The 12,430-nt window shown below is 45.4% G+C and overlaps 1 protein-coding gene across 2 annotated transcripts in view; it reads right to left on the bottom strand.

Annotated features, from left to right (window-relative positions):
* SMC5 (structural maintenance of chromosomes 5) overlaps positions 1-12,430 on the bottom strand; it is an 83,751-nt gene that overhangs the window by 53,247 nt on the left and 18,074 nt on the right. For both annotated transcript variants that reach the window (XR_012904664.1, XM_075931701.1), the window contains exon 7: positions 6,503-6,664. Coding sequence is in view for 1 of the 2 variants with exons in the window: in XM_075931701.1 (XP_075787816.1) it covers positions 6,503-6,664 (162 nt within the window). In the remaining variant the exon portion in view is untranslated. The remainder of the gene's footprint in view (positions 1-6,502; positions 6,665-12,430) is intronic.

Raw genomic sequence — 12,430 nt, 5'->3', positions numbered from 1 at the left:
ACTCGGCTACCTCTCTGAAACTAATTTATACTCACAGGCCCTGAAATCACCATGGAACTACTCACTTGCTTAGAGATGAACAAATGAGTGTTTGTAAAATCAGGGACTGAATTTATTGATCTGACTTCAGAAAACCAATGTAGATTCAAATATATCACTCAGTAAGATAGTCTGACCCTTCTCCACTATTTTTCTCATTTTCATCATCCCATTAGCTTTGGATCTGACATTGACAGCACATATCCCCTAACAATGATTGTTTTTCTGTGAAAGTTAAAACAAAAATGCTTAAAAATGGCTACCTACTTGAGATGTGTTGTTCATGTCCATTCCATTATACGTGTGCATGTGCCCACATGTGTGATCACTGCAGATTTTTGCCTCAGTGGTATCCTTAGGGCTGGGCTGGGACACCCCCTGGAGTACCACGCTCATGCCACTGTATATCAAGTGCCGCCAACCCTATGCCCCTTCAGTTCCTTCTTGCCCACAACTCTGATAGAGGGGTAAGAGGTCAGGTAATGGAATGGACATGAACACCACATCTCAAAGAACAATAGTTAAAAGATTAGTTTACAAAAGGTTAGAAACAAAATAGTTTTGTTTCTTCAAGTGCTTGCTCATGTCAATTCCATTCTAGGTGACTCAAGAGGAATCTTCAAAGATGGACTTAGAATGTACAGACTTGTAGGTTGGAGCTGTGCCAAAGCCTTCATCATTTTAAGCTTGCTGGTTCAGCACACAGTGTGACGTGAATGGAATGATGGATGCCCAGGCTGCCACCCAACATATTTTTTCGACTGGTACCTGAGTGAGGAAGGCTTCCAAGGGCGCCCGTGCTCTAGTCAAGTGAGCAGTCACTGTCGGCGATAGGGGCACCCTGATTAGCTCATAACAGTAGCAGATGCAGGCTGTGATCCACAAAGATATTCTCTGTGCAGCTACTGGGCAACCTTTCATCTTGTCTGCAATTTCCACAAACTGTTTCAACTTACGAAACAGCTTTGTTCTATTTATGTAGAAGGCCTATCTCACATCCAGGGTATGCAACCTGCATTCCTCATGGGTCAAGTAAAGCTTTGGACAAAGGACTAGCAAGTATAGGTCTTGACCAATATGGAACCAGGGGCAGAAAGGCTGGGTGCAGCTGCAGATGGACCTTGTCCTTATAGAAGATTGTGTAAGGGGATTCAGATTCTAGCACTCTTTTTTCAGGCACTCGATGGGCCTAAGTTAGAGACTAGGAAGGAGATCTTTCAGGAGAGAAGCAGGAAGGAGCAGGAAGCTAGGGTCTTGAAGGGAGCACCCATGAGCCTTGATAACACAAGATTCAGGTCCCAAGGGGTACAAGGTCCCAGACATGCAGGTAAAGATGCTCCAGGCCTTTCAGTGCTGTTACACATGGAGCAGGGCTCAAAACCTTGAAACCAGGGCATGCCCCACGTTGGATCCTAAGTAACCATTAAGTGTTCAGTTAGTTAACTACTAATTAACAGAACTATTTACAACTAGAAGCACAATGCTAAGACAAGAGAAAGAACCGCTTGCAAAACAAGTGACAGAAGCGGCCACCAAGGATAGCAAGTGTAGCTGAAAGGGCATAGGGATAGTGGTGTCTGACATACCACAGCATGAGTTCAGGACTACAGAGCGTGCCCTACCGATACTGCTAAGGCAAAAATCTCTGATGACTGCTCACGTGGGTGCATGCACACCTAGAATGGAATTTATATGAGCAAGAACTCAAAGAAGAAAATATTTTCCTGTGTTTCTCACACAGAGCATCACTTTTTCATCAATACAGCCCTGTATTTCCAAGCATTATGACAACAGTGGTTCACAAAAGAATTTCCTCCTGCTCTTAGAAATCAGTAAAAACATTAATTAAAAACAAGAAAATGATTAAAATAAGCAGATAATACCAAGCTGTGCAAATGCAGCTTGGTATTTAACAAGCATGGAGGACTATATAGTATTATGCAAATTAATCTCCGGCTTCCAGCTGTTAAATTCCCCCTAAGGAAGCATACTTTAAAACAAAACAGGAAATAGTGCAAATTGTTTTAAAAAAGTCATTAGCAGCCAAAAATTTTAAACATTTTTGAGAGCACTTTTGTACAGCATGAAATGCAAACTTGTTTGCATTCATTTATTTGTAGTGGACTAGTTTAGCAAAAATGTTTTGTCTTTGAATTGCTTGAACAATAGAGAGTTTGTTTACTTTGAGCATCAGCTCCCAATGGCTGTTTTGCCATTCCCAGCCAATGGGAGCTGCAGGAAGCGGCAGCCAGTATGTTCTCTGTGGCCTGCACCCGTTCCCGCAGCTCCCATTGGCATGGAACAGCAAACTGCTCAACATACACATACTGTGTTGTGGTCTACCAGTGGATTACCCCAATGGTCTGCATGCCAAAGATTGCTGACCTTGCATTTATCTCTTAAAAACAAAGTAGAAAGAGACTTTACACTCAGAATCACACTAATGATACCTGTTCAAATTTCTGGCATAAATATTTGCTACTGAAAAGTGATATTGCACAGTACAATCCACTTAATCTGCCAGAGCAAAACAAATGATGAGCTGAGCCAAGTTCTTCTCTCACTAAAAATCAATGGTCAATCTTAAATTATCCTCAGTGAAAGCAAAACTAGATCCTAACTGATAAAAAATAAAATATTATTTACACAAGCTCCAATTTAAAATGATATAAAAGGTTCTCCTGATTAAAATAAATTGTTAAATTCCACATTAAATATATTAAATCATCATCCACCAAGTTAATACTATTGAGTTTCTTTTAAAGAAAGAACTTGATAAAAAGAATAAAGCTACTTAAACTGTGTTACGCAGGTATGTGTACAAATGATTTTCATTTTATCAGTTATGCTAGCTTAAACCAAGTGATCTGTGCCCCAATATGATGAGAAAGATCTTTGGCTTTTTTAACCTCTGGAGAAAATACAATGAACAGCTGGACCCAGACTATGTCAGCAGGACCCACCAGCTAGATACTTCAGAAAGAATTCATTTTCCTGTCTTATGTCAGAGTATTGGAGTGGGGGATATTTGCTATCAGACAATTCATATTAAGGATGTTAAAGAGTGGTTATTTGGGTAATCATGTAGTCAGTATAATTTGAAGGGGACCAATCTGCACAGCCACAGTGAGGGTAGCTCCAAGAGCCATCTTGAGCCAGAACTGAGCAGTCCCGTCTCGCACTGGTTTTAGACCACTGCGGCTCTGCATTTTAAATGTAGCAAGAGCTTCTGGGCTCGAGCTGGGACCACTGTGCCAGTGTTCCCTCTAAGCTGCGGTCCACCCACATCATTTTAAGAGCTGCTCAGCAGCACTCACCCCTCACCTTCCTGCTGGAATGGAAGGTGAGTGGTGGCAGTGGCGATGGTAGCCACACATTTTCTCTACCTGGAGCCGGGGCATGTGAAGGGAAGCTGTTTCGGTATGGATGTCCCAGCCAGAACAGCCTCACCTCGCGTACCCCAGCTCCAGCTGGAGCAAATCGGCAGCCGCAGGAGGCCCGTTCCAGTAAGGCTGCCCCAGCTGTAACGAGCCTCATGAGGCTGCCACTTCACTCCAGCTGGAGCCAGGGCCACTGGGGTGCTTTTTTTAGTACTGAGGTTCCACAGGAGCCAGGAGCATGGTATTAAAAATAGCAGTGCGGGTGGCCTCTGCTCCAGTCCCAGCACACAGTCTGACCCCAGGAGCACCTGGGGTTGGGGATGCGGGAGCTTCAGGGGCCAGGACTGCGGGACCAAAAATAGCACCGTGGCCCCAGATCCAGCCCCCACAAACTGCTTTCCACGTCCAAAGTAGAAAGGTAGGGAAGGGACAGGGGGATAACTAAGAGTAAGGGGGGGGAGTGAGGAGAGGAAGGGGCTTGTGTTGAGGTGAGAGGAGGGGGCCTGAGCAAGAGAAGAAAGGAGCGGGCACCAAGGGGCAGGATGGAGGAGACAAATGCCAGAAAGCCAAGAGGAGACAATGAGGAAAAAGGCAGGAGGGAGGGAGGAGAGGGAAGGTATCAGTGGGGGTGCCAGAAGGGAGGGGACAGGGTGATGCTGCGAGAGGAAAGGGGAGGGGTAATGGGGGCAAGAAGGAGGAAGAGGAGAGGGAAGGAATGGGTGCCAGGAGAAGAGGGGCTGAAAGGAGGGGTGGGCATGAGGAAGGCAGGGGATGGAGCAAGTCACATGTGAGGGCACAGAGGGGGCTGAGGAGAACTGGGGCAGAGAGCGGTGAGGGGGTGGGCACCAGGGAGAAAGAGGGCATGGAGGGCAGGGGCAGTGATGGAAGGGGGAGACACCAGGAAGGTGCAGGTGTCAGGGGTATTGTGGAGGTGAAGCAGAGGGCAGACACATGGAGGGAAGGGACGGGCACCAGAGAACAGAGGAGAGAAGCAGGGCAGGTAGGTAGAGGGAGGTGTTAGGAGAAGGGATAGGGAGGCGTAGCTACAGATGAACGGAGTGGGGCTAGAGGAGGAGTGGGCACAGAGGGAAGAGAAGAACAGATGCAAGTGTCAAGGAAGATGGGGAGAGGGGCAAGTCCCCAAAGGGCTGAGGGGAGTGAGAAGGGCAGGAGCCAGGACAGCAGAGGAGGGTGAGGGGTGGGAGGAAGCACAAGCACCAGGGGGGGCAGATAGGGCAAAGGAAGGGTGGGAGACATGGCAGCAGAGGGAAAAGGGAGAGGTTAAGATATTTATTAGGAACTTGGGTGCCACAGTGGCACACATCCAAATAAGCGCACATGAACTCAATACTGGTACACAAGACAAAATTCACTCTGCTGGGACCCCCATGGATAGGGGCTGCTATTCCCCCTGAATAGTCGAGTATTCACTTACATCCCTAACTCATACTATCCCTTTCCCCCTCCTCCCATAAACTTATCAAGCTCAGTCTTAAAATCAGTTAGGTTTGTTTACCCCACTGTTGTCCTTAGAAAGCTGTCCCAGAACTTCACTCCTCTGACTGTTAGAAACCTTTATCAAAATACAAGTCTGAATTCCATGGTCAACTAATATCCATTTATTCTTGTGCCACCTTTAGTGCTTAAGTAACTCCTCTCCATCCTGGTATGCTGAGTGTTTGATGAACTAAGCTATTAGTGCTGTTTCTACACGCTAATTGGATGACATGCCTTCAGGATGGATAAAAAAAATACATATATTTTTTTTAAAATCAGACTTTAAATTGGATTTTTGGAATTTAAATAATTAAACTATATGCTTATTTAGGAAAAAAAACTATTTAAAATTCAAATTTTAAACTGACTACTTATGGTAAGGCCTAAACTTTCTACCATCTATTAAAAATGATTCACATTAAATACAAAAAATAAGCAGTATGTGTTTATTGTCAAGTTTTAAAGAAAGTGAAACTAGTGCAAGTCACCGGAAAGCATTGTTTACTGAAATGATGAACCTGCTTTTGACAGCAGCAGCCCCTTCTACAGGTGCCAAGAGAATTTTTTTTTTCATTTCAGTTTATTCAATTAGTTCAGTTCAAGTACTAATTCATTCAAAGTTAAGAAACCATTTGGGAGTTAAAAAGCAGCAAAGCTTATTTTCCCTCTTCCAATTTATGAATAACATTACGTGTGAGAGGTGCAAGTATTTATAATAGAATGAAATGTAGATGGAGAAGCAGCTCAGGAAGTCAGTAAGGCCAAAATCTTCCAAGTTGGATGCATAAAGGTAGCTACCTAAACTAAATTGCCCTGAAGGTGCTCATCACCACAGTTCCCAAATTAAGTAAATTGAAAGTGCTGCAGATGCTCAGCGCCATTTAAAAAAATCAAGCCACATTAAATTGCTGCCTAACTTTATGGAAAGAAGTCTGAAAATGTTGGCCTAAATTTTTTTTTAGTAGGAGGAAATCATAATGCTGTGTCTATTCCGGGGGAGCTGACAGACACATTGGCTCGCAAAGCAAGGTGTGGGCCCAGCTCTATGCTCCCAGAAGGGGCCTCAGGCAAAAGGAGAGGAGATGAGATGAGAACAATTGGCCATCAATGCCATCAAAACTGTTGCGTCTTCCCTGCAATGCCTGGAACATGCAGCACCGAGCAGCCCTGAGAGCTGCCTGGAGCTAACTATGAAGTGATCTGGCAATGATGTAAAGGTCTCAGGGCTCTAGGCATGCCACAGTAGTGGCTGGGGCCCTGGACCCCTTTAAATCACCAGGGCAATTGCCCGTACAATCCCCGTCAATGGGCCTGATAAATTCCTATGGTACTTTCTCAGTAGTATACGAAATGTGATAATAGAAAGTCAACTAGGAAATACCTAACTCTGCACAGTCATAGTTCATTTCCTTTTAGGAGGAATAGCACAGGGGGGCGGAAAAGGATTTTCATTAAAATCCATCCTAAAAACATGCTTCTTCTACTATACAAAAATGAACATATTCTAATTGCTTCATGTTCCATTTTCAGCTTTATTGGACACATGGAACGTCTAAATATTTTAACCGAGAATCCAAAGTGCATACCTTCTCTTTGATTTTTAAATCCAAATTTTTCCATTGCTTTTCTACTTCTTGGATTTGTTGTGTCATTGGAGACTTTGCTTGTTGTAGTTTTTTCAATTCTTCCTTTGCACGATCACGGCTTTGTTTCACCTCCTCATGCTGTTGGCGAACATTTTCATATTCCTTGCAAGAATTTAAAGCAAAACAATGAAAGCTTTTTACCCTTCTGTGTTTTAGCTGGATACACATTATGCCCCTGCAGTACTCATGTTTAATTCAACAAGAATTGTACACAAAGTCTATTTTACAGAGAGAGAGTTTCAGTAGTAGTATCTATACTAACTTGCTAGGTAAGGATCAGCTTGACCCTGAGGTACAGTGGCCCTGCTATTCCCTGCTGATCAAAAGCATGCAATGACATTTAAACATTTTGATGTACAAGTATGAGTACACATCCAGTTCTTCTGTGAATGTCCTGACTTGTGTGTGTGTCCTGGACAATACTGAACCCCAGGAGTTTGTCCTGGTTTTGACTAGCCCATCAGTTGACAACATCAACCCATCATTCCTCTGCAACTCCCAACAATAGTCTACTATTCGATAAGCAAATGCTTATGGATAGTCGAGTAGCGACTTGACTAGTAGCTCCCCCCCACTTGCTGCCTCTATCAGTGAGAGGCAGTGGTAGGGGGGGAGTAGAAGCCAGTGCTGGGGGGAAAGCGGCTTTAAGCCAGTTCCCATCAGCACCATCTCCGCAGGGAGCAGGGGAGGCAGAAGCATAGCAGGCAAACGGCACGAGCAAGTACTGTTTCAGTCCCTGTTCACGCCATTTCCCACTGCAGGCGCTTCTGCTTTTGAAATGTACAAGAGCTCTGGGGGGCTCTTGTACATTTCAAAAGCAGAAGTACCTCAGGGAGCACAGGGCAAGCAGGGACTCAAGCAGTCCCCACTTGCGCTGTGCTCTCTGGAACCGTCCCTCCCCCACTTACTGGCTCTATGATAGGGAGCAAGGGTTGGGGACAGGAACCAGTGCTGGGGGGAGCTGACTTAAAAGCCGGTTCCCCCCAGCACTCTCTGGGGTACCTCCTGTCCTCCTCCGCTTCCTCTATCAGAGGCAGCAGGGGGAGGGGAGCATAGAGGTGCCAGAGCTGCCAGCAACAGAGGCTGCTCCGGCACCACGCCCTGGCTGCTGTAAACATGGGCTGTTGGACTCAGCGCGAGCCGGGACTGAGCAGTCCCAGCTCATACCGATCACTGCGCCTGTACATTTTAAATGTACTAAGAGCTCAGTGGCTCTTACTACATTTAAAATGCAGAGCTGCAGAGCACATGGTTGTGGAGCCAGCAGGAGCCAGGACTGCTCAGTCCCAGCTTGAGTCAGCTCCTGGAGCTACCCCCCACTGTCACTGTGCAGAACGGCACTTATCAATCAATCATGCAGTTGATTCAAATTGTATCGACTAAACTATCAGCCAGATAATCACATTTTAACATCCTTACTCAACACCAAGGTGATCTTGGATAGTCTACTGGTATCTCCATGACCCTGAAATGTGAGTTTAAAGGCACAAGTGTCTGAGGTAGTCCAAACTCTGGGGTATGTGAAAAACAGAAATGCTCAGATAGTAGTTTGAAATCCCAATATATTGTTTTTCCCTTACATGTTGCAGCCTTTTCACACCTAGATATTAATTTTTCTACTTGTAACCTGGGAACATTTTTGTATTGCTGCCAAGAAACATTCTTTGTTAATCCCTTCCAAAATGGTCAGTCTCAGAAGATCAACTTAATCTCTTGGTGACACTGATAAACAGTTTGCTCTCGAGTTATTGGAGTTCAAGATTACTGGAGGAACTAATTCATACTATTGGGATGCACCTCTCAATGTCACATTCTTGCTGGAAACATCTAGAAAATCTTGTTCTATGGACAATGTGGTATCAAATGTTGAGACCCAAAGGGGGTATATATAAAGGAAGCAAAGATCTGGCCTGCCCCTCACTATTTCCAAGTCGACTAGGAAGGCTCACAAATAGTTGGAAAGGAAGGAAGAACTAATGTCAACTAACTTATACAAGCTAGCACCTCCATGTTATTCAGTTATAAATGAATAGCTATTGCTCTTTGCAAATATTTTCTTGAGAGCGCTATTTGCTGAATCTGATTAGCAATGATTCTTGAAAAGGTGGTAGGAGGATCTAAACTAAACAAATATTCTACTAAGTTGAGTGTCAAATGTCAAGATAAATCTAGAATAACATGTACATGTACGAACAGAGGACCCAAGTTACAGCTCTACAGATATCAAGTATGGGGATTTTTTTTACAGAAAACTAGAGATTTAAAGTATATTCCATTGCTTTATTTGTAGATTTTTGGGAATCATAACCCTCACTAGATCATAACACTTTGCCTGTATACATATTCTCTACATATATACATACATAAATATATAATTTTAAACAGTAAAGAATCTGTAGAACTACCTGATGGATTTATTTCCACTAAAGGCAGTAGCTAAATGCTCTATTTATATCAAAACTATATAGCAATGATTTTCCCAGTAATTAATGTAGTCTTGGGAGGAAGTTGGTTTATGAAGAGACAGAGAAGATTCATAGATTTTAAAACCAGAAGAGGCCTTTATGATCAGATAGTCTGATCTCCTGCATGACTCTAATCATAATAATACCTGTACTGTACCCAATAATTTGTTGTGGACCTAAGCCATGACTTCTCAAGAAGACATCCAAACTTCCACCTCCCCACCAGCTTTGCCATAACAACTCTTGTTCCACTAGTTATGAATAATGATTGCCAGGTCATTTTCAAAGTCATAGACTTCCAACATAATCCAGTAACCTGGAAGTATGTAAATGATCTTACATAAAAAATTGGACTAGACACAAAATCACCACTGGATCTTTGTAGAGAAGCTTGATAAAGTGAAATAGTAGTCAAATAAATGGAGCTCAGCCTGATAATTGATTTTGTGTCAAAAGATAATCCAATATCACCACAATAGTAACAGATGTTGGGTTAATCTGGTTTTGGGCTGCTCAAAAAGGGAATCTCTTACAATTTGCAGCACATGTTTGTCTAGTAGAGTGCTTACAAATCTGCACCAGTAGCAGCTGCACCTCCAAAACACACTAATGATTCTGCCCTGTTAATATTTCAAAATCCGAACAGGTAGTTGCAAGGATTTTAGGTCCAGATGTACCATGCTATCATTTTCAGAAAAAGAAGAGGCAGAATTAGTGAAGAAAAGGATGAAAGCTCCAGATTAGCCCCTAATTGGACTTACTGGCTATAGATATATCAAACATTTTTGCTCCATCCTCTTCAATTTTCTGTTATTCTTGGGATCAGAGGCATTGGAGTTAAGATATTTAAAAAAAGAAAGCATGAGACAAGGTATTATACTTAGCATTCTCTTTCGTTGTCAGAAGATCTTTCTGAGGGGGTTTCCCATTTCAGAAACAAAGGACTTTTTACTTTCAAAATCATCTGTGCTAAAAGGTGAACATTTTGCTGAGGTTCTAGACCCATGAACATCAACCAGCAAATCAAGATTGACTGGTTGATTGTGGGGGCACAGTCAGTCAATCACAAGGTAGTGTTCCCAGCCCCTCCTTGCACACCCTACCCCCAACAAGGAGCTCATGCTGGCGCTACAACCTCCTGCCTCCCCCCCAAATTGGAGCTAGCTCCAGCTTCCTGCGGCATGGGGGGCAGAGGGAGTACCGTGGCTCTGTGCCAGATCTGGCCCCCAGGACTTCCTTCCTGCAGCATAGGGTGGGGGGTAAGGCAGGTAGGCAGCACTGAGAAGGAAGGGAAGAGAAGAAAGTGCACGCTCCTCCCCTGTCCACAACAGTGTGCATGCTTTCTTGTCTTCCCCTCCTTCCCCATGTTCCAAGAAGGTAGGGGGAGAGTGTTTTAAGATAGAAGCACAGGATCCGGAGCCGCTGGATTTTTTTTAAAGGAGCTGCATGTGCACTTCGTCCAGCGCTGCCCACAGATCCTGCCCAGAGATCCTTGTCTTTGGAGACCCCCAGGTACCAGCCTAGATGCCCCTATCCCCCCTCACCAGTGGCCAGACCCCCCCCCCCAGCAAGTTGCTCCTGCCCTCTCCTCTGGCCAGACCCACACCAGCAGCTTGCTCCCTTCCCCGGCCTCACTCCCCACCAGCACTGTCCCCTGGGGCAGATCCCCACCAGCACCCTGCTCCTGTCCAGACATTCACCAGTACCCTGTCCCCTGGCTAGACCCCCACCAGCACCCTATTCCTGCTCCCTGGTCAAACCCCCACCAGCTCCCTGCCCCTTTCCCCAGACAAACCTCCCACCAGCATCCTGCTCCTACCTCCTGGCCAGACCCCCACCAGCACCCTCGTCCCTGGCCAGACCCCCAATAGCACTCTGACCCCTTTCCTCTGTCCAGCCACCCACTAGCACCCTGCTCTGCTTCCTCCGTCCTCCCTCCTAGCCAGACACGTACCACCAGCTTGCTCCTGTACCCTACTTCCACCCAGATTCTGCACCTTCCATCCCTATCCCTCACTGGCAGCCCCGTCCTGCACACTAGATCCCTCATTTTTGGCCTCACCTCAGAGCGTGGAGGGCTCCACAAAATCCACTAACCCTGGAACCCCAGAAGAGTAAATTTGGCCTGAGGCCTTGAGCCTCAGTCCTACCTATCCTCCCCATGGGGCTGGAGTGACAGGGCGAGGTGTCTCAGTTGGGGCCACATCAGTGAGGCTTGGGGGTTTTGAAAGGATTGTTTTTGTTTTTTTTGCATCTCACTTGTGTGGTCCCCGACTAATTTTTCTGTGGGTCAGTGGCCCCTGATCCAAAATAGGTTCCCTGCCCCTTCCATAAATAAAGACAATGCTGAAACATTTTGTGTTGGACATAACATTTTATTTAAAAATGAAGCCTGGCCAACAAGCTCCCAATTGGGGCCAAGCCCACATCTAGCTGCAGCATCATAACACTCCTGCACAACCCACAGACCCCATCATACACCAGAACCCCCTGCCCTGAGCCCCACACATCCTCAAACTCCTGCACCCCCACATCCCTGAACTCCTATACCACCCATATCCCCAATCTTCTGCCACAACACTCCTGTACCATTCACACACCTCAAACCTGTGCCCTGAGCCCATCATGAACCCAACCCCCCTGTCAGCACCCCTCATGCAGTCCAACCCAAACTCCTGCAACCCCACCTCCACAAGCCTTCAGCTTGCTCAGCACCCCAACCTTCCACCTGACCCCAACGCTCTCCAGCCCGGAGGCCCATCCCTGAGCCAGCAACCCCTTCTCCATCTCCTCCTGCACCCAAATTCCCTCCCAGAGCTTGTGCCTCACACCCCTTCCCACACCCAAATCCCTCATTCCCACTCTAGAGCCCATACCTCCTGTCTCAACCCAGTGAAAATGAGTATGGGCTGGGGACAACAAATGATGGAGAGGAGGAGAATGGAGGGGGGAGGATCTCAAGGAAGGGGTGGGGTTGATCTTGGCTTGCCCTGACATTTAAAAAGTTATCTTGGGTGTAAAAAGGTTGGAGACCACTGTTGTAGACTAATGCACTTTATACACCTCAAAGGTGGACATTGTTGAGAACACTCGATTTTTGAATGCACTACCTCCCCAAAGAATAGCTCTGTTACAAAGAGCAGATCTAGCTCTGCCCTCATGGATCATACTACTGCCTGCTAAATATTTGTATTACTTGATCCAATACTTGACAGATAACAGACTTAAGAGCCAACTTAGCCACTTGCCCCAATACAGTGGTATGTAACCTAGCATCGGCCAAGTTACAGAACTTTAAACTGATTTATTTAAGTGAGCACACTAGCTTGTGGCAGATACACCTGTTGCAATTATTAAATTGAAATTCACTGGTTGGAAAATGTGCTTTATTCTCTGTTCAAAT

This window comes from Pelodiscus sinensis, chromosome 6, assembly GCF_049634645.1.
Source record: "Pelodiscus sinensis isolate JC-2024 chromosome 6, ASM4963464v1, whole genome shotgun sequence".
In the NCBI taxonomy this organism is placed as follows: domain Eukaryota; kingdom Metazoa; phylum Chordata; order Testudines; family Trionychidae; genus Pelodiscus; species Pelodiscus sinensis.
The sequence above is the reverse complement of the archived record's forward strand: the minus strand, read 5'-3'. Positions and strand labels throughout refer to the sequence as shown.